The following is a 27,892-nucleotide window of genomic DNA, read 5'->3' as shown; positions in this document are numbered from 1 at the left end:
GTGACAAGCCTTGCTGAACACCGAAAGTTCAATGGTTCAAGGGCACCTTCAACAGTAGTCTTTAGACTGGGCCGACTTAGCTGTGGTATTCCTTCAAAGAAAAGGCATTTATGTGCATTCTCCCAACGCTGGGGCACGGACTTCTATTGTATTTATCCTCTCATTTATTCACTCAACTGACTAAAACAAAACAATGCAGGAACAAAGAAACAAAACAACAGCAACTCCTGCCTGCTTTACTCCCAGTAGAACTTAAGGAGCTCACATGGCATTGGGAGAGACAGACAGACAAAGTGCAAGTCAATAAACAGACGCGATTAAAACAAGTTCTGATAAGTTCAGTTAAGGTAGGTAAACCAAAGGATAAAACAGAGACACTGACATTAGCTGACAGGGCGATTTTTCTGCGTTGGGGATGTCAAAGCTGAGGCCTGAGGATGATGAGGAGCCGGCTCTAGGCGCCCTCCAAACCTCTGCAGAGTCAGTTTTGGGTGGAGGCACCGTCACCATCTCCCTTTCTCTGGCTTCCTAAGTTCCTCCGTGTCTCTCAGCTCAGCCTGAGGCACGTGATGGCACACGAGTCTGACACAGCAGGAGGGTCTCAGCGCAGACCTCTGGCTTCTGTGACATTCTTCCGCTGGCCCCTCTTCATTTCCCCCAGCTGCTCCTCCAGCGCGTTCTACCGACACTGCCCTCCTTGTCTCTCTCACCGTGTGGTCCTTCTGCTGTAGATCTGCCCTTGCCTTTCTGACTTACTCTCAGCTGGAACTTGTTGCTCGCCCTGCAGGCTCTTTCTGGTCACTACTCCAGCAGATTCTTCCAAGCTCCAAGTGAGCCCCCAGGGCCAAGCTGCAGGTTGCACACTGCACCAGAGCGGGGACAGACCAATTCTCTGCGAGCAGTTTCTCTTTGATATGACCCAAATGTCTGCTTAATCCCTTCCCTATGTCACCTTTTCTCATCTGGAGGAAATGAGGAAGCAGTGACAAGAAGGTTGCTTGGGTCCCACAAAATCCAAGGAAAGAAAAAGGTGGTGGATGGCACAAAGCAGTAGTCTGCAGTCATATTGTCCTTGAATTGTTTGCTCTTTCAGCTAGTTACTATGATCTTTTTCAACATATCATTTGAACGATTTTAATTTATTTCTTTGTGTTTAAAGTTTTATCTTTCATTGCATCCTTTCTGAATATGACTAATTGGATTAGCAGATATGTGGGTGGTAATTTGGGAAAAATTCCATATCCAGAAAGGAAGGCAATCTAGACTGAAGAATAAGTGTGTGGGATAGAGCTGAGCACAGGGCCTGGCTGTGTGATCCTCGATAACTGAGGAAATTCACAAAAGGAAAGAATGAACAAGATGAACAAACAGGGCAACTGACCCAAGAAAGAACACAAATAATGTAGTGAACATAAGACATCAGTAAACAATTCTTACTGGTCATCACAGAGAGATTCAAGTGTGAGTTGCAAAGATAGGACAAGTCTAGGCTGCAATAATAAAGTTACAATCAAGGCACCAGAGAAAGTGCTTTGAAATTTAACCTGTGACCACCATCCTTCTGTTTATTACTGGGTAAGAGCCAACAGATCTGACTCCTTCATATGAAACAGCTCCAGATTTTGGACATAATCACAAGGCTGCTGTGAAGGCTCTGCAGAGTGAACACAAGCAAACAGATTTTGGTGGGAAGAACATGCTGAGAGGAAGGGAGGTGTGCAAAATGTAGGTTCCCATTTTCATGGTGTTTAGTCTAGGGCCAAGTTTAGCATGACACTTGCGTTATGAGGGGAACTTGTGGGAAAACACAATCTTTCTGGCCTGGAGAAGCAGAAAACTGGATCCAGGGTAACTGTGGCCATTGGGGAAAGTGTGGGAATCTCAGAAAGGAAAGAGCCAGACTCGGGGATCCCTAAATTCTGTCTGCCTTCAGCTCTGGTTGATGCCTGAAGGACATATGTGTCAAACAGATGAAAACATCTTAGGCAAAGACAATACCTCTGAATTAAGAGAAGCTACCACTCAAGAAATAGAGATTACTAAAGCAAAATGGATAATACTCATCAGAGAAAATGACAGAATTTGGAATCTCCACAACTTAATATTCATAATGTCCAGAAGGCAATTCAAAATTATCCAACATACAGAGAGCCAGGGAGAGACAGCCTTGATGGCCTAGCAGTTAAAGTTCAGTACATTCCACTTCGGAGGTCCAGGTTTGGTTTCCGGGCATGGAACTACACCGCTCGTCTATCAGTAGCCATGCTGTGGAGACGGCTCACACAGAAGAACCAGAAGAACTTACAACTATAGACAACTATGTCCTGGGGCTTGTGTGTGTGGGGGGGGGGGGTGGTGGTGAAGGGGTGCAGCAGAATGGATGGAGGAAAAAAGGAGGATGACTGGCAACAGATGTTAGCTTAGGGAGACTTTTCCCCTAAAAAAAGAGAGAGAGAGAGAGAAGAGCCAGAGAAATGGGACACATTCTCAAGAAAAAAGAAAATCAGTTGAGACCAACCCTGAGATGACAAACATGAGCTGGGTGATAAGGATTTTAAAGCAGTTGCCAATAACTATCCTCAATGTAGTAGAACAAAATATCCCAGCAATAGATAAAACATGGAATCTCAGCAGAGAATTGAAAGCAATAAAAACAGAAAGTGAAAATTCTAGAACTCAAAAAAATATAATATTTGAAATAAAATATTGCTATATGGACTTAGCCAAATGAAAGTTACAGATAATGAAGTTGAAGCTAAAGATAGCTCCTTAGAAATGATCCAATATTAAGAACAGTTTGGGGAAAAAAGATTGAAAAACAAGAACATAGCCTCAGAGAATAGTTAGATAACATCCAATGGTTTCACCTTGTGTAATTGCAGCCCTAGGAAGAAAGGAGAAAGATTATAGAGCAGAAAATAATGAGAAAAAATAATGGCCAAGTGTTTCTCCCCGTGCCACATTTAGGATTTCTGAATTTCTACAAGTTAAGGCTCTGAGTAATTAAGTATCTTATCACACAGGAGACAGAGCTATGATTTCACTATGAGTTTCCCTAGATTTGAGGTCGATGCTCTTAATTACCCCACTATTCTGCCTTAATAATAGGTGTGTATTAAATAAACAAGTAAAAGAAACTCCGAAAAGCAAAACAATATAATCAATGGTATTTTCAGTGCAAGGAATCAAGTCTTACAAGACAAAAAATCACCTAAATCAAGTTTGTGTGATGAAATTGAACTCTTGAAATTAGATCAAAGTGCTATGATAGGTTTATTTTATTTTATCCCTTTAGTGTAGACCTAACCTGTCCAATACATAGCAACTAGCCACATTTTAACTTAAATTAGTTAACAGTAAACTTAAAAATCAGTTTCCCACTCCCACTGACCACATTTCAAGTGTTCAATAAGCACATGAGGCTGGTGGCTATCGTATTGAACAGCACAGATTATAGGATGTTTCTTTCCTCACAGAAAGTTTTATTGGATAGCTCTGTTCTAGAATACTTGTGATTCAGTGAACTTTCTCTTTTCCCAGAGCCCTGAATCAACAAGGACACCACATTTTGTTTCCTCTGCTCTGAATCTTAAAAAATTGTCTAAGCATATTACAGAGAATCATTAAGATTTTTAAGCAAATGTTAAAAAAGAAGTTTAATAGCACAGACCCAACACTCGGCAGATGATTTCCTTGGTGACCCTCCTCTTAGGGTCGCACTGTGTTCTACTGCTGACCTCCCACTGCTCTGTGTCCTCGGCTGCCTGACACACTCCTGACTTTTCGGACCCTTCCGTTGTACCAGGACCATCGCCAGTCCCCCCTTCACTCATTCCAGTGCTCCGTGCCAGGCAAGAATGGATTGACTACGGGTATAATATGATACGAGATATGAGAAATATCTACAACTTCTCACAGTTAAAAGACACTTTCCAGAGAGCTCTTAAAGATGAACTTTGGCTAAGAATTTCCAGCCTCATGGAAAGTCAAAGAGTGCTTAAAGGAGCTGTTTGTCACATCTTGCCAAGGAGGACTGGTGGTATTCCTACGTCTATGCTCTTCCCAATTAATCACTTACGTCTAGAGAAAATAATTCTGTTGCATTGATTAAACGCTAATTCAAAATTTTTTTCTTAAATATAAATGTACCAGATAGTACCAAGTCCCATTTTTAAATTTCACTAGACCAGGGTTCTTGGATTCTACCATATCCTGCTTTTCTTTGTGTTAAAGAATTCATGGGGAGATGTTATTAGGGCAGAAATAGGTTTAGCAACTATTCTGACTTGTCAAATGGTCTCAGAGAGTGGGCTGGTTTGGGGTGGGGATGTGATAGGCAGATGTAAGTATCTTTGCAGATGTTCAATGGATAGCCCTGCTTAAAGGTGGACTGCCACAGTTTTTGTAATGTTTTTCTTTCTTCTTCCCCCCAAAGCCCCCCAGTGCATAGTTGTATATTCTAGCTCTGCTATGTATGATGCCACCTCAGCAAGGCTTGATGAGTGGTGCTAGGTCCAAGCCCAGGAACCAAACCAGTGAAACCCTGGGCTGCCGAAGTGGAGCGTGTGAACTTAACCACTTGGCCACGGGACCGGCCCCAGTGTTTGTAATCTTGATGACTAGAAGTATTTGGAGACCAGAAGCAAACATTGGCTTAAAATGCAGAACTCGTTTCCTGTCTCAGGAACCAGAGAATCAATGCATCTTTGGGGCAAATGGGTCTTCATTTTTGAGGGAAAATAAGTAGAACAACAACTATAATTAGCCACTCAGATATACTGTCATCTTATGTTCTGTTATTCCCAGAGAAATCCTGAAGTCACCAGATATACAAATGTAGACAGTAAGTGTCATGCTTTGGGAGTGTAAATGGTAGCATCACGTTAAATAGGCCTGCATCAGGAGACCGTTTGCACTGGGAGCCACGATGGAGGGGGAAGGGAGAGGTTGATGGGGCTGGGAACCTGACCTGCTGCTGTGGAGACAGTTCATTCAGCTGACGGGGTGGGGTTTGAGAGGGGCTTGCACAGATGATGAGCGGAAATGGACACACGAAAGCTCCAATTTTTATTCTTTGCATTTTATTATTTTTTTAATTGCAGTAACATTGGATTATAACAATATATACCTTTCAGACATACATTGTAATATATTTCGAATTCTGTGTAAATTAAATTACTTCTTGTAAAATATTGGGTCTCTCTTTCCATATTCATCTCTGTGTGAGTATAATTTTTTTCCGAACCGTCTGAGAATACATTGAATACATCATGGCCCTTTAGCCCTACATATTTCACTAATTTAACATCATACTACACTTTGACCAACTGCCATTTTGTCAACTGACCCAGGAATATATTCTATTCCAGGATCACATAGTTCTTTTAGTTGTTTAGCCCTTTAGTCTCATTTCGTCAGTCTTTTAAGACACAGACATTTTTGAAGAATATAGTCTTCCCTTCTCCCACTGTTTAAAAACATAGTGTTTCTCAACTTGGCTTTGTCTGACCTTTCTTCATGATGAGACCCCGGTTATGCCTTCCTGACTGGACCACTATCCACATCATCTTGTGTGCTTCTCAGGGTACTTACCTGGAGGCACCCTTGGCCAGCGGCTGCTGAGGGTGATGTTAATTGCAATCACCTGGTAAGGTCTTGTTTGATTTCTCCACTCTAGAGCTGCTAGTTTTTCTGCTGCAATTAATAAGCAATCTCTGGGAGATGATGCTTTAAACCACACAAATACCCGGTTATCATCAAAATTCCCCTCCTTTCCCACTAGATTTAGCATCAATTGACGATTCTTGCTTGAATCAATATTAATGTGATGGTTCCAAAATTATGATGTTCCAACTCAAGCACTCTGTCCATGTGTATCAGTCTGCCCTTAGGATTCTACTGGAAGGAAGAGCCCTCCTTTATCTGTCTGTTTGTCTATCTATCACATATTTATCTACCTACCTATGATCTATCATCTATCTATCGATCGATCTATCTTGCTATCATCTTCCATCTATCAATATCTATCATTAATATGGCCTCATGAATTCCCTTTCTTTTCAATGGCTTATAATTTTTCACTCTCCCTAATTATTCTGGCACTCAAATTGCCCCTAATTTGACCAGTGGGAATCCGCTCATGTTGGCAACAATGTTCTTATGAAATGCTCCAAAATTTTTTTAATCTCTTCCTTCATTTCTGATATAAAAATATGTTCCAGTTTCTTTCTGTACCTTCCCCGTCCCATCGCCTGGATGAACCATTTCTTTGAGAAGCCCTAGACCCCTTTACTGGTGAAGAGCATTAAGCACCAAGGTGTGGGTCTCAGGGGTGCTCATTACCGACAAGTGTCTTTGCTTCTCGGGAAGGGCACGTTTTTAGACATCCATAAGACTGAAGGCTGCTCTTTTAGGGCCAGAGTATGAAGACCCGAGGAAGGGGTCACTCTCCTTTTGACAACAGCAGCATTACTTGGGCACCAGTGGAGTGGGGAGTTCTAAAGCTTAAGGAGACAGCATCCGTTACGCAGACACTCAGACTCTCAGGTGGGGCACCATCTTCGGTGGCAATGGTGCAATTCCTTTAGCCAGCTTGAGAGTAACGCAAGAGATGTGGTGGAATTTATGAGGAGAGCTGGGGCAGAAGAAGAAAATATGAGCAGGTATCAAACGGTGATTTTATTGGGGAGACTGATGTGTGAGCACATGGATGCTCCCATCTGGGACATTCCAGGAGTAACTGGGAGACATTTACAAAGAGGAGACTTAAGTTTATGCCATCCAACCAGGGAGGGCTTAAGGAAGTATACACTGGGAAGCAAAATAAAAAATGAATTGATTTAAAACTTGCAGAATAGTGAAGCTTGCAAATACCACAGGTGTATACACACACCCCACACATACACAAACCTTTAAAATTCATAGACTAGGGAAGACTATTACCTGGAGAGTACAGACATATCAATAAAGGATTTACACGTGCACGCACAAAGCTTTTTCTAGGATCCTGCACTTTCAACAGAGGCCAGATGTGTGGTGCGCGATAAATGGCAATAAAAGTAGTCCAGTCTGTAGTTGAAAGATTAAGATTTAGGTCCAAGGTTGCATCTTTTTCATGCTTAAATGAAGTAAAGATTAATTATTCACTATTCTTTGGTGAACTCTGTGAACCATCTTAAGATTGTATGCCTCAGTATAAAAAAAAAACTCAAGCACCTACAGAAGCCAATTTGATCCCTGTTTGAACCTTGGATGACTTGGCAGGAATCATTTCCTTCCAGAAACGTGGTTAATCGAGAAACTCCCCTCCAGACCATCCCAGGTGTCGCCTACTCCTCTGAGGGAGTTTTAAAACTAGACCATTTTTTAAGGATGGGAAGATAAGGGGCTCGGTGAGTTGCTGCTTATTCTAATCCATCTTATTGATTTTAGACAACTCAAACTGGCCATTAGCGTGGAATATACGTACACGCTGATTATATTAGCATCAATTTGACAACAATAGTTCTTCAAATCACCCCAAGCTGTCCAAACCTGGAATGAATATAAAAAGAAAAAACAGAAACTCCGAAAAGATCCGCAATATAAGAAATATGCTCCCCAATTAAGTTTCTCAAGCTATTATAAGTAAATGTTTCCTCGGTCTTCACACTCTATACTATAGGGATTTTTGAGGTTATAATTTGAAGGAGATGTAATTTATTTCTTCCTTCTTGAAAAAAATGAGGTACAGTTTGTCACTGCTGTCGAAGCAGCTGCTCAAGGGAGAGTACTTGGTACATAAAGCTCAGTCTTAGGTGGCCTAATTAGTTCTCGACTTGGGTGGTTACAGGTGAGGTTTCAGAAGGTAAAGAAACACAAAAAAGGAATTTTCTAACGATTAGCCAATTACATTCTATAACATATATAATGATAATATAAATGATTGGACTAAGTGTATTGCCAGCCATTTATTTGGTACTAAATTTGACTATAATTTTAATGGTTTTCTGCCACAAGTTCCCACTCTAAATATATTAAAAACTTGGGAATCCTTTTTGGAAAGACCAAGGTGTTATAAGTTTATGCCAAAAAATAAAAGGTAGAAAATTTCCTAACTTTCATTTTAACCAGAGATTTTTTTCTCTTCCAGAAACCTTTGAAATCGCCATCTCTTTCTTGTTTTGAATTGCCGCAATAGGGAATTTGAGAATTTTAAAATAATCAGTCAAGAAGGCGATGGCGGACACTTTCTCCCAAGCTGCAGCTGTGGAGCTCTGCTACGAGAACGTGAATGGATCCTGCGTGAAAACCCCTTACTCGCCAGGGCCCCGAGCAGTTCTGTACGCCGTCCTCGGTGTGGGGGCCCTGCTGGCCGTGCTGGGAAACTTACTGGTCATTATTGCCATCCTCCACTTCAAACAGCTGCACACACCTACCAACTTCCTGATCGCGTCCCTGGCCTGCGCTGACTTCTTGGTGGGGGTGACAGTGATGCCCTTCAGCGCCGTGAGGTCTGTGGAGAGCTGCTGGTACTTTGGGGAGAGCTACTGTACATTTCACACGTGCTTTGATACTTCCTTCTGCTTTGCTTCTTTGTTTCACTTATGCTGCATCTCTGTCGATAGATACATTGCTGTTACTGAGCCTCTGACCTATCCAGCCAGGTTTACTGTCTCCGTGTCGGGAATATGCATTATTCTCTCTTGGTTCTGTTCGCTCACATACAGCTTCTCTGTCTTTTACACGGGGGCCAATGGAGAAGGCATCGAGGAGCTAGTAGCTGCTCTCACCTGTGTAGGGGGCTGTCAGGCTCCACTGAATCAAAACTGGGTGCTCCTGTGTTTCCTTCTCTTCTTTACGCCCACCGTTGCCATGGTGCTTATATATGGTAAGATATTTTTGGTGGCTAAACATCAGGCTAGGAAGATAGAAAGTGCAGCCAGCCAAGCTCAGTCGTCTTCCGAGAGTTACAAGGAAAGAGTCGCAAAGAGAGAGAGAAAAGCTGCTAAGACGTTGGGTATTACTATGGCAGCGTTTCTTGTCTCTTGGCTACCGTACATTATTGATGCCATGATTGATGCTTATATGAACTTTATAACTCCTCCCTATGTTTATGAGATTTTAGTGTGGTGTGTTTATTATAATTCTGCTATGAACCCCTTGATATATGCTTTCTTTTACCCGTGGTTTCGGAAGGCAGTAAAACTTATTGTAACTGGCAAAGTCTTAAGGAGTGATTCATCAATTATTAATCTGTTTTCTGAGGAAGCAGATATAGATTGAGAAGATTACTGCAGGGATTTCAAAACCAACGTGGAATGAAGGTCAAGCTCAACATTGACCACTTGGCTCTAGAGGGTCAAGTGTCATCATTTGCCAACTCGGAGGATGTTTGATCTGAAGCATTGGTCGTCTACATCTATGTTGGCTTTTTTTTTTTCGAATTTAGTGAGTGATAAATAAGATTTGCTGATTATTTCCCATTTAGTATTCTTCTATGTTTTTTTGATTCTCTACCTTTTTCTCTGAAATTTCTCCTTGTTTCTTCAAATAATTTTAAGTTTTGTAGTTTCTTCTGTATTTGTTACCAATATTCAGTTGTTCAAAATACACAGAGGGGGAAAAAAGCTCCTGTGTAACTTGTAAGTTAGATTCTTTGGGGACAAAAATCCTCTTTAAGGTATGTTTTGTTTGAGAGGTAAGTACAAGATCATAAATTCTTGCAACTTTTTTTAATCTAAAGGACTTTATAGAGAGCTGCCATGTGGAACTTCCCTCATGTTGTAGATTGGGGAACACTGGTGCTCTTGTGGTTTTGAACACTAGCAACGCTTCCTCTCCATCTCATAGTCACTGTTTCACACACATACGGTGATTATACGGTTACACACTGTCTACTTTTGGAGAACATAATTTATTATGGTCAAATGAGCATGTAGACAGAAGGATGGCTTCTGTATTCCTTTTTAGTAATTTGAAATAAAATAAGAATTTTATAAAAAGGTTAATTCGAATTCACATTTTTTCACTTTTGAGTTCTTTCTTTGTACCAGACACTGTATTTGGCATTTGAAATATAAAACCGAGTGACTCCAATATAGCCAAGGACTATTTCAAAATAGCAAATACTCAAAGTGGTGTTACACACTGTAGAAATAGTTTCAGTTTTCTCATCTGAGGACAGTTCTTACTCACATGAATTTTAATTCATTTTAATTAAAAATATATGTTGAGTGTTTTAAGATAGAGTAGAAATTTGGGGAAAAAAATTAACAATAGGGTGATTTACCTTTTCAAGTCTTCACACATAGCCTTGAATCTCTGTTTAGGTGGCTCATTTTAGACTATCACGTGACAAGCTTGTTTCACGAAATGTAAAGAAGAGGTAACTGAGTAAATGGAGCTACATAAACATTACATGTTACACGGTTTATAAATGAGCCGGTTTGGAAAGATTTTATTTCCAAAGCCTAAGCTGTTTCATATTTGCACATTAATACCTTCATTGAGAATATTTAGGAGAAAAAATGTTGAAGATAAAAGAGAATGAAAGGAATATAAAAGTTTTCGTAGCAGAATGCCTGTTTGTGATTCATGTCAAGGAACAGGTCTGCGGACCACCTTACAAATGTCACAATCAAGGTCCCCCACTCTCACTCCTGAAGAAGAGCTCAAAGCCTGTGTCCCTTTGACAGTGAGGCAGCAGTGTTGCCATCACAGAAGTGTGTTCCTTCCCTCATTCGCAGGTGTAAACTTATGCTGACAATCATAAATAATGAGGAAATCATTCAGGGGACTTAAAAAATATATATACTATTCTGTTCCTGTGCACTGCATAGGGTGTAATCTTTAGATGAATTGACTGCAGAGATAAATCCTGTCCAGAGATGTATGCAAGCTCTCTTTCACATCAGTAAGTGGAGAATGCACTTCACATTTACTCTTTCTTATTTATTTTTCTATTCTCCTTGGAGCCCTTCATAAAGGAAGTCTTTTGATAAAAAAAAAAAAAAAACTTGGTTATTTCCCCCAAAACTAACTAGACGATGACTACAGCACCACACCTCTCTTCTGCATCTCATGTTTATGCAAATTTTCTGTTAACTCCTTGGCTAGCTGCACACCAAATTGCTGTGTACTTTTTATTTGCTGGTAACTCTTTGTCCACGTTATTTCAACACCTAGGACAGTGCTGTGCACTTAGTAAATCCCTAAGATAGTTTTTAAGCAAATAAATGAGTAATTCTTCTTTATTTTCACCCATCAAAGAACTGTTAGTCTTTTGCATTAAGAAAAAACAAGCTGCCTTGGGGCCAGGCTGTGGCCTAGTGGTGAAGTTCAGTGGGCTCTGCTTCAGCAGCCTGGGCTCAGCGCTGGTGCAGGCCTACACCACTCGTCAGCAGCCATGCTCTGGCAGCGACCCACTTATAAAATAGAGGAAGATTGACACAGATGTTAGCTCGGGGTGAACCTTCCTCAGCAAAGAAAAGAAAAGCCTGCCTCATTCGTCATTTGGTTTTCTAAAATAGAAAAGTTCTAATAATCACTGTTTAGGAGAAAATCCAGCTTTAGGCTATGGACAGGGTTTGTCTAACCCAATCACTAAAAAGTAATTTTATATTTAATGAGAAAAAGTGCTGGAACACGTAAACTTTTGTAATATTGAGTCTCTTTACCTGAAGAGAGTGCACACGAGGTGACACATCAGAGACTTCCTGCAAGGACTGTAAGTGTCAAGTTCCTTTTGGAAACACGCACCTTCTTTCATCCACAGAGGCTACACCGTGTCCAAGTCCAGACTGAGGTCCCAGAGCCAGGCCACCCGGGTTTGAATCCCGTCTCTACCATTGACTAGCTTCCACCGTGGTCAAGTCCTTACCCTTTGTCTAGCTCGGCTGCTCACCTGTAACGTGGAAATGACAGCAGCATTCTCACTGAGGTTTTGTGCAAGACAACAGTGACTCAAAACAGGTCTGTGGGTTTTGGAGCCCAGAGAGCTGATAAATAAATCTCCAGATCACAGAAATACTGTTTGCTTCACACTTTGTAAATGTTCGCAGTAGAAGGAAAATTATTAGGATGTTTTGTTTGAGACACTTTCACAACATGCCTTTGTCAGGTGAATTCTGTGAAGTCGCACCATCTAGCCTTTTAACCAAAAGGGCCACTTGGCTTGGTATACAGTGTTGTGAAAACATATTATTTCATAATTAGAAATTAGAGTTCAGGAAGAGCTGCAGGGTTCTGTGGGAAGAGGCGCTCAGCTGATTCAGAAAGCGACATGAATTCAAAAGTCAATCTCTGCGCTAATCATTTCACAGTACACAGAAGTCAAACCATTGTGCTGTCCGCCTTAGACTTATGCAGTGACGTGTGTCAGTTATTTCTAAATAAACTGGAAAAAAAAGTAAGTCCTTCCTGGAGTGGTAATAACTCTAAGTTTCCATATGTGGAAGAGACAGCAGAAATACGTATATGCAAATTAAACATTACATATATCTACATAAATAAAAGGACATTTGAATAAACCTGCCTGTGCTACATTCTTATATGTGGATTTTCAGAATTAATGTTTGTTTTTCTTATTGTTACTATTAATTGTAGGAATTATTGATGAGGAAACAACCTCCGGAGAGACTGCGTGCGCCACATGCTGGGGTTGCATGTTTAGACCCATGTCCGTCTGTCTTCAAAGCCAATGCTTTACTGCCATTGTGGACCAGTCAGAAACCAACAGCATTTCTCCGAAACGAAAGCGCATAGTCTGTCTTTTCGGGCATTACATAGGAGCTGACATTTATGCTTTATTCTGTTCACACACACACACACACACACACATTAAAAGTTGAAGGGATAAGCACTCAACTGTGTCTAATGGTAAAGGGCAATGTTCCACCAGTTTCTAAGGGCAATTCCAGGCTAAGGACTACAGACCACTTTAAAGATAAGAATATACAAGGCTCCTGTTATGACTCATCTTGGTCAAATTTACAGGGCAGGCAAAATCCGCCTGGTACTCCTCACCTGCCCTGTCTCTACTTTCTCCCCTCTCCTAGGAGCTCCTTGGCATCGCTGGCTGTGGTCAACTTACTTGCACTGTGTCCTTTCTCACCTGTAATATGAGCTGCTAAACAATAACTATTGGAGGAATGAGTTAAATTGTTCGTATGGACACATTAACGATAAAGCTCACCAGTCTCAGAGGGTTTCCCTTTTGAGCTGGTAGTAGGTGAAGGCACAAGAGAAATTTTATGGGACACTCTGAGAGAAGTACTTTACAAAAAGAATAGAACACTAAGAGTGAACTTTCTAGAAGGCAAGATTTCTTCAGGTGGGATAAGTTCCCAGTGTCATTCAATTAGTATCAGTTAGACAAAACCAAAGGTTCACCTTGTACATCAATTATACTTCAATAAAAAAAATGTTTAAAACACCAAAGTTCCTCCTATTGGGAAGATTTTCCCTCTCCACTCTCATCCAAGGCCAATACTGAGGAAGTTGGTAACGCAACTGCTGCCCATTTTTGGTTTGAACCCACACACAGAGACAGCCTATCTGAAAGTCAGGCTAGAACTTTTCCTCCTCTTCAGGTTGCTGAACTGTGAGATGGAGGGTGCTGGTGCAACTGTGGTGGGTAACGGGCTCTGGGCTCACGCCCTCTGCCCTGGCTCAGGCTTGGTCCCAGGTGCATCATTTCCATTTTACAATGAATTCTGCTGGACCCACCCAACTTTAAGACTTGGAAAATCCAACAAGACCCACTTCATGATGGGCAGTTAAAGACACATGATCACTTGATGTCACATGGGCAAATTGTCCATCATGACCTGGGCTCAGTAGCACACAAAAGCCATCTTCAAAAGGCGTTTTATCCTCCACTGTACATAGCATGGCCTTGCTCCAGAATCTTGAGGAATGTGTTGTGTTTCTCCCACCGAAGCCTCCCGTTGTATCTACACTGCATCTATTTCCTCTACTAACATCTCCAGCACCCCCAAGGTCACTAAATTTATGGCAATTATACTGCAGCCCAGACCCATTGCAGAGCCTTCTCCTGCTCCAAGCCCCAACAAAACTGGCAGACTTCTTTGTTACCCAGTAAATGGACCAGAGCAGCATTCCTGAGTGTGGAGTGTGTTGTTTCCGGCTCCTGAACAATCTACCAGGTATTGTGCTTCCTTCTTTGCCATACAGGATACAAGATGCCATCAATTGTCTTTGACTGGGATGAGACATCCCTGATTACTTTAATGAAAGAGAGAGTCCCTGAGTCTTCTAGGCCTTATGTCCAAACTTCTAGGGAACATGTATCTTTCCAAGGCTAGGGACCAGGTGTCTACTGTGCTAGGTACCACTCGCTCATCCTGCCCGATCAATATAAGGCCATCAATGTAATGAATCATGTGATCTTCCATAGGATGCCCAGCTGGTCCTGACCCCTTTCTTGAAGGAGGAGCCAAGCAGTATCTACCTGGATCTGCACAAAGATGCAGTAAATAATAAGGGTATCATTTTGAGGGTGGTAATAAATCATATCAAGGTAGAGAACAGATTTTGGTTGAGAACATATAAAACATTGAAAATGTTGGTCCAAATCTGGGGGGCCATCAGGCTGCCGTATGAGGCAGAGTTTCCCCAATGGCATGATAATGTGCTGCAAACAGGGTTAAGATGCCTGCAGACACTCAAGACTCAGGGAAGTCACCGGGCCAGGGGTGGCTGATGCTGTTTGGCCAGTAGACTCAGGCCACAAGCAGCTTCATCAAGTCTCTTCTGATGTTGCCCAAACTGAGCGGGGTCGACAGTGTGCTGCCCTCTCTACAGGCAGCAAATACCATGAGCAACACCCAGCACTTTCCCCACTCCCACATCTTACTGAGAAAGGCTAATTTCTTAACCTGTTGTGTGGCTGGCTGAGTGTTTGGATTATTCATCCCTCCATCACGCCCCTAGCTATGTCGCTTTGCTGCTCTTCCCACTTGAGGCAAAGGGAGAGCAGGAGTGACGGTGTGCCGGTTCTGAGCCTGGGCCTTCAGAGGCCTTCTGTTCCTTCTTGTTCTCTTGGCCCTCTGCCGTCACCGTGGGGATGTGCTCTGGGAGCCCCCTGCTCAAGGCAGCCGGAGACACTTAAAGCCTTGCTGCACAGAACCAGACCCCATTCCCCTTCCCCAGCTGCTGCAGCCTGAGGTGCAGTCAGCCCAGCACAACCTCAAGGTGCATGAGAAAGAAATGCTTCATGTCGTATGCAGCTGAGAATTTGCGGGTGCTTGCTACAGGCAACAGGTAACGGGTGAACACTGTTCTGTATTCATTCATGCCAAAGTGAACAATGGCACCAGACACAGTTCAGCAGTCAAGGAAAACTTTCTTCAAGACCGTTGCAGTAGAGAGAGGCCAGAACTCAGCCTGCGTCCTACTCCACTGACACAAAGGGCGGGAGGGTTTTTATCTGCTGCGGGGAATGGAGGGAGGGTTTGTAGCCCACCTTTGTTTGCTAACTGGCCTTACCCAAAGGAGAAGGACACTTCCTCACATCTTCACGACAGGAGGCAGTTCTACAACTTGGAATAAGGCAGCTCTGAAGCTAGGCTCCCACCCTTCCACGTTTCAGAGACGGCTCTCTGGTCCTTGAGATAGGCAGGCCTCGGTTGCAAAACTAGCAAGAAGTTTTCAAAAGACATATCTCAAAGGGGCAGAGAAAGAACTTGCAAGTTTTCTGAAGTTAATGCTCTCAGAAAAGGGAACTCAGGGGCCTAGAGTCAGGAGGAAGCCTGTCCACAGTTTAGTCAAGCTGAGGGGACACTTAAGGCATCTTGGTCGGTTGTAATGAATACATAATATAAAGCAAAGGTGTCATTTTCACTAAGGTCCTGTATTGACATCCCAGGTCACCTCCAGCTTACCCCGTTGTGAAATGTCTTAGTCAGCTCCAGCTGCCACAAAAACTACCATGGACTGGGTGGCTTACAAACAACAGAAATTTGTTGCTCACGGTTCTGGAGGTTGGGAAGACCAAGATCAAGATGCCAGCAGATTTGGGTCTGGCAAGGGGCTACTTCCTGGTTCATAAATGGTTATCTTTCTTTCTTTTTTTTTTAAAGATTGGCACCTGAGCTAACATCTGTTGCCAATGTTTTTTTTTTCTTCTTCTTCTTCTCCCCAAAGCCCCCCCGTGCATAGCTGTATATTCCAGTTGTAGGTCCTTCTGGTTGTGCTATGTGGGACTCCGCCTCAGCATGGCTTGATGAGCAGTGCCATGTCCACGCCCAGGATCCGAACCAGCAAAACCCTGGGCCACCAAAGTGGAGGGCGTGAACTTAACCACTGGGCCATGGGGTCAGCCCCCATAAACAGCTATCTTTTGCTTTGTGCTCACATGGCAGAAGGGCAGGGGACCTCCCAGGGCCTCTTCTATAAGGGCACCAGTCTCATTCATGAGGGCTTCACCCTCAGGATCTAACCACCTTCTAAAGGCCCTGCCTCTAAATACCATCATATTGGAGACTAGGTTACAGAAAAGAAATTTGAGGGGACACAAACATTCAGTGTATTGCAATAGGTACCATCTGTGATGAAGTGAAAAAGACTGGGGAGCACAGACTCCAACCTAGGAGGGAATAATTCCTTTCCCAGAAGGAAACAACAGGCTCTGGTGTGGAGGTGTCCACACACCCCACAGTGATTCAGACTTACTCTCTTCATCATGTGGTAAGGCTGGAGGTCGAGTTTGTGTACACGTCTGCCATCAGCAACTGCTGTCTTCTCACTGAACTTGTCACTGGAGCAAACTTCTTCACTATGTACTGACATTTCTGGCCATAATCTGTAGCAGGAAATAGAGTTAGGAGGTGTTCACAATAGAAAAAAGGCAAATAACATGAAAGATCATTTGCTAGCTCCCAACTCAATAAATGTTTATTTATAGCCTTCTATGCATCTTGCCTTGAATCCAATATTCTAATAGAAAATGCAAAAGAAGTAAAATAATGCCTCTCTTGGTACCATCTTCTGTTTTCAGTGCCTGAACCATCTGCAGGTGCCTGTTAGAAACACTGATTCCAAACTTCCCCTCAAGACTTCTCTTCACCATCTGTCAGGAAATATGCACTTGAGCAAAAGATTTGAAGAGAAACATCATTGAAAGTTGTACGTGTCTTTGTCAAAGTACCTTATAAAATTAATTTCTTCTGGAATATTTCATTCTTCAGTTGATTTTATTGGCTGTATTTTAACAACATATTTTGTCATGGGTTGTGGATTTTTGTTGAGCTTTCTTACTTCGGATGGGTGGGTCTGTTTAGTTTGTATTTCTTTCTCTTTTATCCTCCTCCAACCCCAAACACACATTATGTGCCTGGGAGTTCTGAGCTGTCTCCATCCAGCCCGGAAGATCTCCAGACACAATCACGCTCCACGCTAGTGCCTTGGGTTCCTGCTGTGCTGTCAGATGGGAAATGTCACTGGTCCAGGCCGTGAGCCACCGGCAGCTCAGCTGAGTTCCTGGATGTGAATCCATATCTGTGTCCTTGTTTCCCCCGAGACTAGCAGCTTTCTAAAAGCCAAAGTCCCAGGTGGAATTGGGACAAAGTCATTTAGTTTCAGCATCCTTGCACGTGTGCTTCGAGGCGAGGAGCCTCACCCCAGCCCCTGGCCTCACGCCGTGAGCTGTGCACGAGTTCCTGTGTGCAGTGAGCACTTTTAGTCCCCTTTACAGGAGTCAAGCCCTGGATTCCAGTGCTGCTTCCGGACCTGGGAGCCTCTAGGTCCTCCTTGTAGCCCTGCTCGCATTTGGCCTTCCTGTCTCTTTCTTCGTGCACAGAGAAGATCATCTCCTTTATGAACTTTGCTCTATCTCCTCCCCATTAATAACTATCCTGCCCTTTCCATGGGTTTGGAGCACAGGGGTTGAGGAAGGAACTAACTGAGCCATCTTGACTGAAAGTCCCAACGAAATCTTCATCTTATCTGGAAGTAAAGGTGGAAGAGACAAAATGTGTTTTATCGAACTGCATGTATTTTCTAATCTTACTGTTTTACTTAAGCAAGGTTTTTGGTCTGAAAAGGTAAGAACCTGGAGGTTTTGTTTCCAGTTTGTCTCTCCAGACAAGCGGTGCTCTTCCTTCTAACTTTACAGATCTGCTGGCACCACGATTTGGAGGCAGGCACCTCACAGCAGCAGCAGGAGCAGTGGGACCCCATCCTCCACAGATCACACTTCAGCAGAAGTAGGTAGATGCCTGTGGTGGACAGAATAATGGCCCCCAATGATGTCCACGTGCTAATACCCAGAACCTGTGAATCTGTTACCCTCCCTGGCAAAAGGGACTTTGCAGGTGTGGCTCAATTAAGGATCTTGAGATGGGAGAGTAGCCTGGATTACCCAGATGTGCCCAATGTAATCCCAAGACTCATTAAAAGCCGAAGAGGGAGAGGAGAGATTCAGAGTCAGAGAGCTATGAGGATGCTGTGCTGTGGGTTTTACACGTAGAGGAAGGGACTGCGAGCTCAGGAATGCAGGCGGCCTCTAGGAGTGGGAAAAGGCAGGAAACAGTCTCCCCAAGAGCCTCCTAAGGGATAGCAGCCTGGTTGGTGCCTTTCTGTGAGTCAATGAGACCCATGCAGTTTCTAACATCCAGAACTGTGAGATAATGAATCTGTGCTGCTTTAAGCCACTGTTTGTGGCAATGTGTCACAGCAGCAACAGGAAACTAATGCAATGTCATGATCCCAAGCTAGGCCCCCCACCTCTGACTGCAGATACCTCAGTCAGGCGGGGCTCAGCCGTGGAATGACCCCAGAGACCGTTACCCACTCAGCAGCACTCAGAGACTTTGCTTTCCTAACACAGGGCAGCTCAAGGCCCTTTGGCTTTAAGAAAGCCTCCCTATTTCTACTCACTGGAACCTAATCTCCCAGAGCCAAGAGCTGTGCTCATCTGCTTCCCTGCTTGGCGGTAAAACTTTTCCAACCAGAGCTCAGTCTTTCATCTCATATTCTCCATTGCTTTTCCTTTAGCATTCCAGAATAAAATCATTAATAAACCAAATCAAAACAAAACAAAAAATGGCAACGTGGACATTCCCTGATTCCAAGTCTCCCGCTTAATGCTGCATGCCTCTTTTCCTCTTCACAGTTGGCTCATTAAATATCAGTCTCTGCTCATGGTCTCTTCTGCCTTCCCTACCCGTTCCCAGTCATTCTCAATCCACTGCAACTGCATTCTCTCTCCAACATCCCGACAGAAGAAGTGCAATCATGCTCATCAGTGATTTAGCTGTTAATGCCAACAAGCAATTCTCAGTTTACTTAACTTGACCCATCGCCAACATCTGACACTCCTGGGATGCCTCCTTCATGAACATCTTTCATCCCATGGGGCCTGGGGGACCACGCTTTCCTGGTTTTCCACCTGCGTTTCTGTCTACTCTTCCCTTTGCAGGCATGACTTTGAAGATGGTGCACCTCCAGTTCCTTCTATATTCTCTTTACCCTCTCTATTCCAGTGAACACATACTGAGTGAGCATCTGACCCATTGTAGGCATTCCGGCAGGTGTGCACCAGGCAATCACATTCACTCCTACAGCCTCAAAACACCAGTCACTCAGGATCCCAGATGATTATATCCGGCACAATTTCTTTCCGGAACTGAAAATTTATGGGCTGAACTACCCACTGCAGAGTTCCAGTTTCATGTCCCTCTGACCAACCCTAACCTAACCCATCATCTTTCCTTCCCAAATGTACTCTTTCTCCCATATACCTTATCTTTCTTGTTGGCAAGCTAAGAACCTGGGACGCATCCTCCATTCCGGGCTCCATCATGCAGCCCTAAACCCCTACATCCTTTCAGTCTTTAAACCGTGTATTTCATATTTTCAGAAAATAGGGAGGCAAGGCTACTGAGTAAGAGTGGGGTGAAATCATGCTAGCTCTGAGAATTTAGAGAAGAGAAGACAGCATTACCCAGAAGAATCTGGGAGATGATCAATTGAATAACTATTTTCTTGGCACCTTTGATAATCTGTTCTACTTATGTTCCAATGTGTCCAATATGTTTTCAGTATCTTTATCCTAAACAACAGCTCCCATTGCTATTCTGCAGTCCTGAATGTGTTGTGAAGGAAAATGTGTTCATCACTTCTCACGTGCTTTATAGGATCGCAGGTGCCCGTTGTCCTCAGACCTGAATTCCTTTCAATAGCACTCTCCGTTTCTAATTTGCCTCCCTAACTCCCGTTACTATCACAAGGACTAGGCTGAGACAGGAGACGCTGGCCCTGTCAGAACTGCCTGGCCCTCACCTCCCACACCTTCCCGTGTGGCAGATTTGCAGTTAGCTCCACTTGAATTCCTTTCTGCATCATTTAGTTGCTGTTGCAAAGAGATAATTTAATCTCTGAAATGAAACCGCCAGGGCCCCTGGCTGGGCTTGTGACTAGTCCAGCAGCACAGAAGCTTCTCCTGGCGTTTGAGCTTGTAGTTGTAGTTGTGAAACTCTCACTAATTTTATCTTTGAGTCTGTTTCGTGTGTGTGGAGCCTGAAGGGACAGTGGGGCGTGTACGGGGCCTGGAATGTGGAATCCCGGGACGGGTGATTGGCCTGCATCCCCTCCTCCCCTCCTCGCTGGGATGGACGCTCAGCTGTCTCCACCCCCTGGCACCTTGAGCCCAGTCCAGGTCCCCACTCCCCACCTGGACCTATACCCTGGCCGCCTCTCCCCGCGGCGTCCGAGGACCCGATTGACACAGGGAGGGTTGCGTCCGTCCGGCACACATTCCGCAGTCCAGGGCGAGGGTGGCGGTTGTCACCCCACCGCAGGCTGCTGGGGCCACAACATCTTCAAGGAGCAACTCAGGGGGACCAAGACTCTCACCCACCCCCAATCCAGGTGCCGAGTGGGTCCCGATGTGGACGTCGCAACCCCTAGGGGCTCGCCCTTCTGCCTGTGGTTGAGGAGGCCGACCCAGGATAGGGCAGATGCCTGCTCAGCTTCCTCACCTGCAGCCTGGGCCACACATGTCGTCTCAGTGGTTGGCGGAGGGGGACCCTGACGGCGGGTGGGCCAGGCGTGCTGCGGTGCAGGGCCGGGTCTGCACTTGCCCTCAAACATCTCCCAGCGCAGGGGGTGGAACGTTCCCCCACGAAATGCAACACCAGGCAGGTCAGAGAGACCAAGGAGGGGAGGAAAAAGCTTTAACCCGAGGGCACTTTTTTCCGTGTTCTTGAACAAAGATCTCTGCATTTTTATTTGCCCTGGGCCCTGAACATCTTGTAGCCAATCTTGTAAATAGGCAGTAAGTAGCATAACTCTCAACCACTGGGCAAGGCTATTTCAGGACAGTGAACTTACAGAAATCTGCTGGCTATGAAAATTACAAGTATTTCCACAGAGTAACAGAGCACAGGGAAATAACGTTGTAGAACTTATTAATTATAACTATCAAAAGAAAGTTTCCTTGCAGGATTCACACCTCACTCTGTAGGGACTCCTTGTGAGGACTTTATAAGGTGCGAAGTTTATTGGCTGCTTCCTACAACATCCTAGGGGCTACCTTCTCCTTCAACGTGAAGGTGGGGTGTCTATTAAAAGGTGACCTTTCAAATATGCAGTTATATTATATGTGATTATCCTTCATGAGGACAGAAGAGCTGCACATGTGTAAAGGACCAGGTATTTAAATGAAATTTCTTCCATTAGTGAGATAATGCGAATTTTGGCCTGGTGAAAATTCTTAGTACATTTGCATGGAGTTAACTATCAATGAGGCTTAGATGTAGTTACAGAAATAATTACATAAATTAAAGACAGAAAGGATAAATTTCTGAGTTTTTGAAATTCTTTAATTTCTCCTTATAATTAAAATGGAAAAAGGAAGGACATGAGGCAGTATGTAAAAGCACTTGCTCAAATATGCAGTGTGACTTTTTTTTAATTTTCAGCATTGAAAACTATTGTTCCGACCACAAGGAGGGGCAGAAAGACACCACCACCTGCAGATCATGAGCCACAGTCCTTCCCCACCTGGCATGGTGCAGCTCTGCTACGAGGGTGTGAACGGGTCTTGTATTAAAACTCCCTACTCGCCAGGAGCCCGGGTGCTTCTGTACGCAGCGTTTGGCTTGGGCGCTGTGCTGGCTGTGTTTGGAAACCTCCTGGTAGTGACTGCCGTTCTTCACTTCAAGCAGCTGCACTCTCCCGCCAACTTTCTCCTCGCCTCTCTGGCCTGCGCTGACTTCCTGGTGGGGGTCACTGTGATGCCCTTCAGCATGGTCAGGTCCGTGGAGAGCTGCTGGTACTTTGGAGCCAGATTTTGTGCCCTCCACAGTTGCTGTGATGCAGCATTTTGTTACTCTTCTCTCTTCCACTTGTGCTGCATCTCCATCGACAGGTACATTGCTGTCACTGACCCTCTGGTCTATCCCGCCAAGTTCACGGTGTCTGTGTCAGGGATGTGCGTCAGCATCTCCTGGATCCTGCCCCTTGTCTACAGCGGTGCTGTGTTCTACACAGGTGTCAGTAACGATGGGATGGAGGAATTAGTAAGTGCCCTCAACTGTATAGGTGGTTGTCAAATTGTTGTAAATCAAGACTGGGTGTTGATAGACTTTCTGTTATTCTTCATACCTACAGTTGTCATGATAATTCTTTACAGTAAGATTTTTCTTGTAGCTAAACAACAAGCTATAAAAATTGAGCACACTGGTGGCAAAGCAGAGTCATCCTCGGAGAGTTATAAAGCCAGAGTGGCCAAGAGAGAGAGAAAAGCAGCTAAAACCCTGGGGGTCACAGTGGTAGCATTTCTGATTTCATGGTTACCGTATACAATTGACACGCTTGTTGATGCCTTCATGGGCTTCGTAACCCCTGCCTATATTTATGAGATCTGCTGTTGGGGGGCCTATTATAACTCAGCCGTGAACCCTCTGATTTATGCTTTATTTTATCCTTGGTTTAGGAAAGCCATAAGGGTTATTGTGAGTGGGGAAGTTTTGAAGGATAGCTCCTCAACCATTAGTTTATTTTCAGAATAAATGCAAGCACTATGTGGAGAAATTTAAGGATATTTTCAAAACTATGAATTTATGATGAAATTAGATATAAGAAATGAAGAAAACCTTTCAAAACTAGAGAAATATAGTCTTTTTTCAAATTAGCCAAGAACAAACCTACAAAAATGTGCCTCCATTATAACATTGTGAAGATATTTACTGCACTAAATAATAATAAACAATAAACTGGTTTCCATGTGTCACCTGTCTCAATGCTCTGTACATGTCCTTACCACCCACAGTTGTTTCTTCCAGCATCACTGAATTCTGAATCTCATCTCTGGCTGTGAAATCTCAAATTATTTTCCCATTTATGCTCAACTCCCGTTTGTCGTCAAATGGTCTTTCTCTCCCTGACTTTCCGACGCTGTGTTGGTGTATGAGGCCATCATAACGATGCTCCGCAGACCGCACGGCTTAAACTACAGACATTTATTTTCTCATGATTTTAGAAGCTAGATCTCCATTATTGATGTGTCAGCAGGGTTGGTTTCTTCTGAGGTCCCCCTTTGTCTTGTGGATGGCTGTCTTCTCTGTGCTCACACGGTGTCTCTGTGTGTGTCTGTGTCCTCATCTCTTCATATAAGGACACCTCTCATATGGGATTCGGGCTCAACCTTGAAAACCTCATTTTAGCTTAATTACCCTTTAAGATCTTATCTCCAAATCTTGTCCACTCTGCAGTCCTGGGAGTTAGGACTTCCAGATAGGAACCTTGGGGGACACGACTCAGCCCATCACAAACACTGTCCAGATTTGACGACACCACCCAGAGATCTGCCTGTTTGCTGCTCCTCTGTGATTCTTTCTTCCTGTTCCTTTACTGTCTGTACCTTCCAGGAGTTTTTGTGGCAGCAGGTAGGTCTCTCCTGCTTAATGGCTGGGAGGATCTTGGAGCATTCTCCCCATGATATTGTGGGACCAATAACCCAGCCTTGTGATCATGGACCAACTACAGACATTGCCCAGAAGTGAAAAATTGCAAGTGGAGACATTTAACATGAAAAGGCTTGGACAGAGATCTTTAGCAAATGGATATTCTGCAAGTGAGAGAATCATCAATTATCACCAGCAGTGGCCATTTCTATTGTAACTTTTCTTACCTGAAATTAGAGTGTAATTCACTTCCCCAACTTTTCTCAGCTGCTTTCTCCCTGAATACAGTGTGTATTTCTCTTCCCCAGAATGTTGTGGGGTCAAAAATTCTATGCTAATGTGGCAAAAATCTCCTATTAAAAAGGGCATAAACAATATATACTGTAATTTTACATTTTGGTCTCTGGAATATTTTATGCTGTTGATTCAATAAAAGTGTTTTTGGAATGCATATATAGAGTGTATACATTTGTATATTGAAATTAAATTGTCATAGATAATGGTAAGTAAACATTTTTCTTATGGTTTATCTGTGGATCATTCAATTAAAATGATTGAAGCATTTTTTTCCAGTTGGTTTTCACTAAGACTTTTCATTCTTTTCAAACAAATATTGAGCATTAATTATATTCTAGTGCCTGTGTCAGGAACATCTAAGGATAAAAACTTTACATTATATAGTATATTCCTCAGAGAAAATAATTTTTCAGGTAATATGGATAACACATTTTAAATGATATTATTGAGGGCCAAAAGAGTGTTGGAGATGCTAAGTCCTGCAAGAACCAGTGCCGTCACAAGGCTGGTACTTGGCGTTGGGCATTCCATTCCTATAACACTGTCTTCTCACCCACATGTGGTTCCATGGCCTAAGGGGTTAAAAAAATTGTTAAAGGATATTTTATTTTTTGAGTAGAAAGGACTTTTGATGGGTCTTCAAGCGCGTTTGGACTTAGTAGGCAGACAGGAGAGTGGACAGCTTCTTTATGACAAGAAGATTAATTTCCATAAATAGAGAATCGGACTTGGCAAACTGGAAGACAATGACTAGATTGGTAGCGTGATAAGAATCAATAAATAAAGTTTCATGCTATACTTACTCTACTCCATAGATCAGATTAGCTGTAACAGAGTTAAAAAATGATACCATGTGCCCTAGCTTTAGAGTGTAGAGGAGAAACACCAGAAAAAATTCAGTGAAAGAGTTGGATAATTGCTCCATTCAATAAATGTCCTACAGCATTGCACTATTGCTAAATTAAATTATCAATATTGAATATAACAGAACTTCAAAGGTAAATTCAAGATTTTTGAAATTTATCCTATGGGCAAGTGAAATATTATATTGTTATGAATGACACCAAAACCTTCAATACAATTCTAAATATGGAATTTCTTTTGAACATGTAGAGGGTATGTGGAACATCACAAAGAAGAGGGAAGACGTGAGATTAGATTCTTCCATATACTTCATGATAGTGTTTCCTAAGTGTGACTGCCCTAGGTACGCTGCTCAGGGCTCTCTCATTCTACAAGCGTATAATGCCCTCGTTGTTCCACGTGTAACCTCCTTGGCCATAGATGACCGAAGTAGCTGGAAACATGATTTCAGGAAAGCTCATCAACAAACCTATCGACAGCAAACCTATCAGTGGATTTAAAAGTCCAGCTCTGGTACTTTGGGCGAAGCTTCTGCACTTTCCACACGTGCTGTGATGCGGCATTTTGTTACTTTTCTCTCTTCCACTTGTGCTTCGTCTCCATCGACAGGCACATTGCTGTCACTGACCCTCGGGTCTATCCCACCAAGTTCACGGTGTCTGTGTCAGGGATGTGCTTCAGCCTCTCCTGCATCACCCGCCTTGTCTACAGTGGTGCCGTGTTCTACACAGGTGCCCCTGAGGCGGGGATGGAGGAACTAATAAGTGCCCTCAGCTGCGTAGGTGGTTGTCAGCTTGTTGTAAACCAGTTTTGGATTTTGCCGGATTTTCCCTTATTTTTCACACTTACCTTTGTTTTGATGATTCTGTACAGTAATATTTTCCTTGTGGCCAGAAAACAGGATAAAAAGATTGAAAAAATTAGTGGCAAAGCAGGAAGATTATCAGGACGTACAAGACCAGGGTGACAAAGAAAGAGAGAAAAGCAGCTAAAACCCTGGGTGTCACAGTGGCAGCATTTTGATCTTATGGTTCCCGTATGTGACTGATTCATTCACTGACTTCTTTCTGGGTTTTATAATCTTCATATGTTTATGAGATATTTGCTGGTTCAGTTATTATAATTCTGCTCTAAATCAATTGATTTATGCTTTGTTTTACCCTTTGTTTAGGAGAGAATAAAACTTACTATTATTGGCCACATATTAAAAGACACTTCTTCAATTGTACATTTACTTTCTAAAGAGGCCTAATTATCAAATTGAGGGATTTGTGACATTCTGGGAATTTCCCAGCAGCTTTGACATGAAATACACGGCATGAAAATGTCCATCAAATGGGGGAGGGGAAATGGTGCCTCAGTTTCAGCAGCACAGCCTCATGCTTTTCTTTCTTGGTGAGGTGAGCATCTTTACACATTTGATAGAAACATATTTACTAAATAATGGTAGACACAAGGTTCGTATTTCTAATTTCCTCAAATCTGGGCTGTCGCCTGCTCTGTTATTTTCCTCTTCCGGGCCTCCTTTCCAGGTCCCTTTCTATCCCTGTCAGAGGCTCCTGTTCCCTGTTCCCTGGGAAATTCTGTGTCCCGGTCTCTCTCTGGACTCTGTTAACTTTGCCCTCATGTCAGCAGCTGGTTTCCTGGGGCCCCGTCTTTCTGGGTGCTGAGAGCTCTCTGAGCCTCATCCAGCAGCATTCCAGACTCTGGGCGGGACTCCCGTTTCATAATTGGGGGAGATTTTGTAAATGTGTGAATAACCGTGAGCAGATGGTGCAATTTCTACAGCTGTGATTGTCCTTTCCTGTGGCTGTTCCCTCATTTCGTGAGGTGTGTTGTTTTACTTTCCCCTCTTGATGGAGGGCAATTTCTGTCACATTTTCTCTGTAAATACTATCCAGAGTTTGTACATTGTTGATGACAAAACTAACAATGTATTGTGAGTTATGGGAGAAGGATGGATTATGTAAAAAATTGGTTGGCGAGGCCCGGTGGCCTAGTGGTTAAGTTCAGTGCACTCTGCTTTGGCAGCCAGGGTTCAGTGCTCTGGTGTGGACCTAGACTGCTCTGTTGGCAGCCATACTGTGCTGGCACACATACTGAAAAACAGAGGAAGATTAGCACAGATGTTAGCTCAGGGTGAATTTTCCTCAGCAAGGAAAAAAAGGGAAATTGTGAGTGGTATATATCTTCTTGGAAAAATATTGTTGAGCATTCTGCCTCATGTATTTCACAAAATCAAAACTAATTTCCTTCAGATGTTAAAAAACTAAAAGAAGATATTTCTTTCATATTTTTTCATTGGAGGCATCATGACTGAAAACACATAGATTCATGTGCTTTATTTAAATTTTTTAAACTCCAAATGAAAACAAAGCCAAGATTTTTTTAAAAAAAAAGGGCAAGCTGGGAAAACTATTGACATACAAGATGAGGAAAGATTTCATGGGGTTTAAAACATGAAGGCCTTTCACAAAACAGTAAGACAGAGACAGACATCTCACTAGACATGTGCACAGGCAATTGTACAGAGGAAAAATACAAATGGCCAATAAATATATTAAAATGCCGAATGTACAAATAATCCAAAATGCTAATGAAAGTGTGATATTTTTAGGTATTGAGTTGGCAAATATTAAGAGGAGCAATAACGCTCGAGGTTAGCTGGAGTGCAGGAAGATAGGCGCTCCTGCAATGGTGGGGCACGATCACAGACATCGCCGGAAAATGTAATTTAGTTTCTCCTTTCCAAGGAAATTGAAAAATTTTCATACACATTTAAATCACACATGTTACTTGACTCTGTAGTTCCATTTCTAGCA

General features: G+C 43.1%; 2 protein-coding genes and 1 pseudogene across 2 annotated transcripts; all 3 read left to right on the top strand.

Moving 5' to 3' along the window:
- The first annotated feature begins 8,217 nt into the window (after positions 1 to 8,217).
- On the top strand, positions 8,218 to 9,368 carry LOC103541594 (trace amine-associated receptor 9). Its single transcript, XM_008508433.2, has one exon. It carries the CDS (start codon positions 8,218 to 8,220, stop codon positions 9,262 to 9,264), a length of 1,047 nt encoding a protein of 348 aa, XP_008506655.2. The 3' UTR covers positions 9,265 to 9,368.
- A 12,615-nt stretch (positions 9,369 to 21,983) lies between these two features.
- On the top strand, positions 21,984 to 23,015 carry LOC139073735 (trace amine-associated receptor 8-like). Its single transcript, XM_070559560.1, has one exon. The coding sequence runs from the start codon at positions 21,984 to 21,986 to the stop codon at positions 23,013 to 23,015; it is 1,032 nt and encodes a 343-aa protein (XP_070415661.1).
- A 961-nt stretch (positions 23,016 to 23,976) lies between these two features.
- Positions 23,977 to 26,322, top strand: LOC103541595 (trace amine-associated receptor 6-like; annotated as a pseudogene).
- The last annotated feature ends 1,570 nt before the right edge of the window (positions 26,323 to 27,892 follow it).

The sequence above is a fragment of the Equus przewalskii genome, chromosome 9 (assembly GCF_037783145.1).
Source record: "Equus przewalskii isolate Varuska chromosome 9, EquPr2, whole genome shotgun sequence".
In the NCBI taxonomy this organism is placed as follows: Eukaryota; Metazoa; Chordata; class Mammalia; order Perissodactyla; family Equidae; genus Equus; species Equus przewalskii.
This window is presented reverse-complemented; position numbering and strand designations above follow the sequence as displayed.

Excerpts from the sequence above, each read along its gene's own strand:
- LOC103541594 (XM_008508433.2), top strand. The coding sequence starts at position 8,218 with ATGGCGGACACTTTCTCCCAAGCTGCAGCTGTGGAGCTCTGCTACGAG.
- LOC139073735 (XM_070559560.1), top strand. The coding sequence starts at position 21,984 with ATGAGCCACAGTCCTTCCCCACCTGGCATGGTGCAGCTCTGCTACGAG.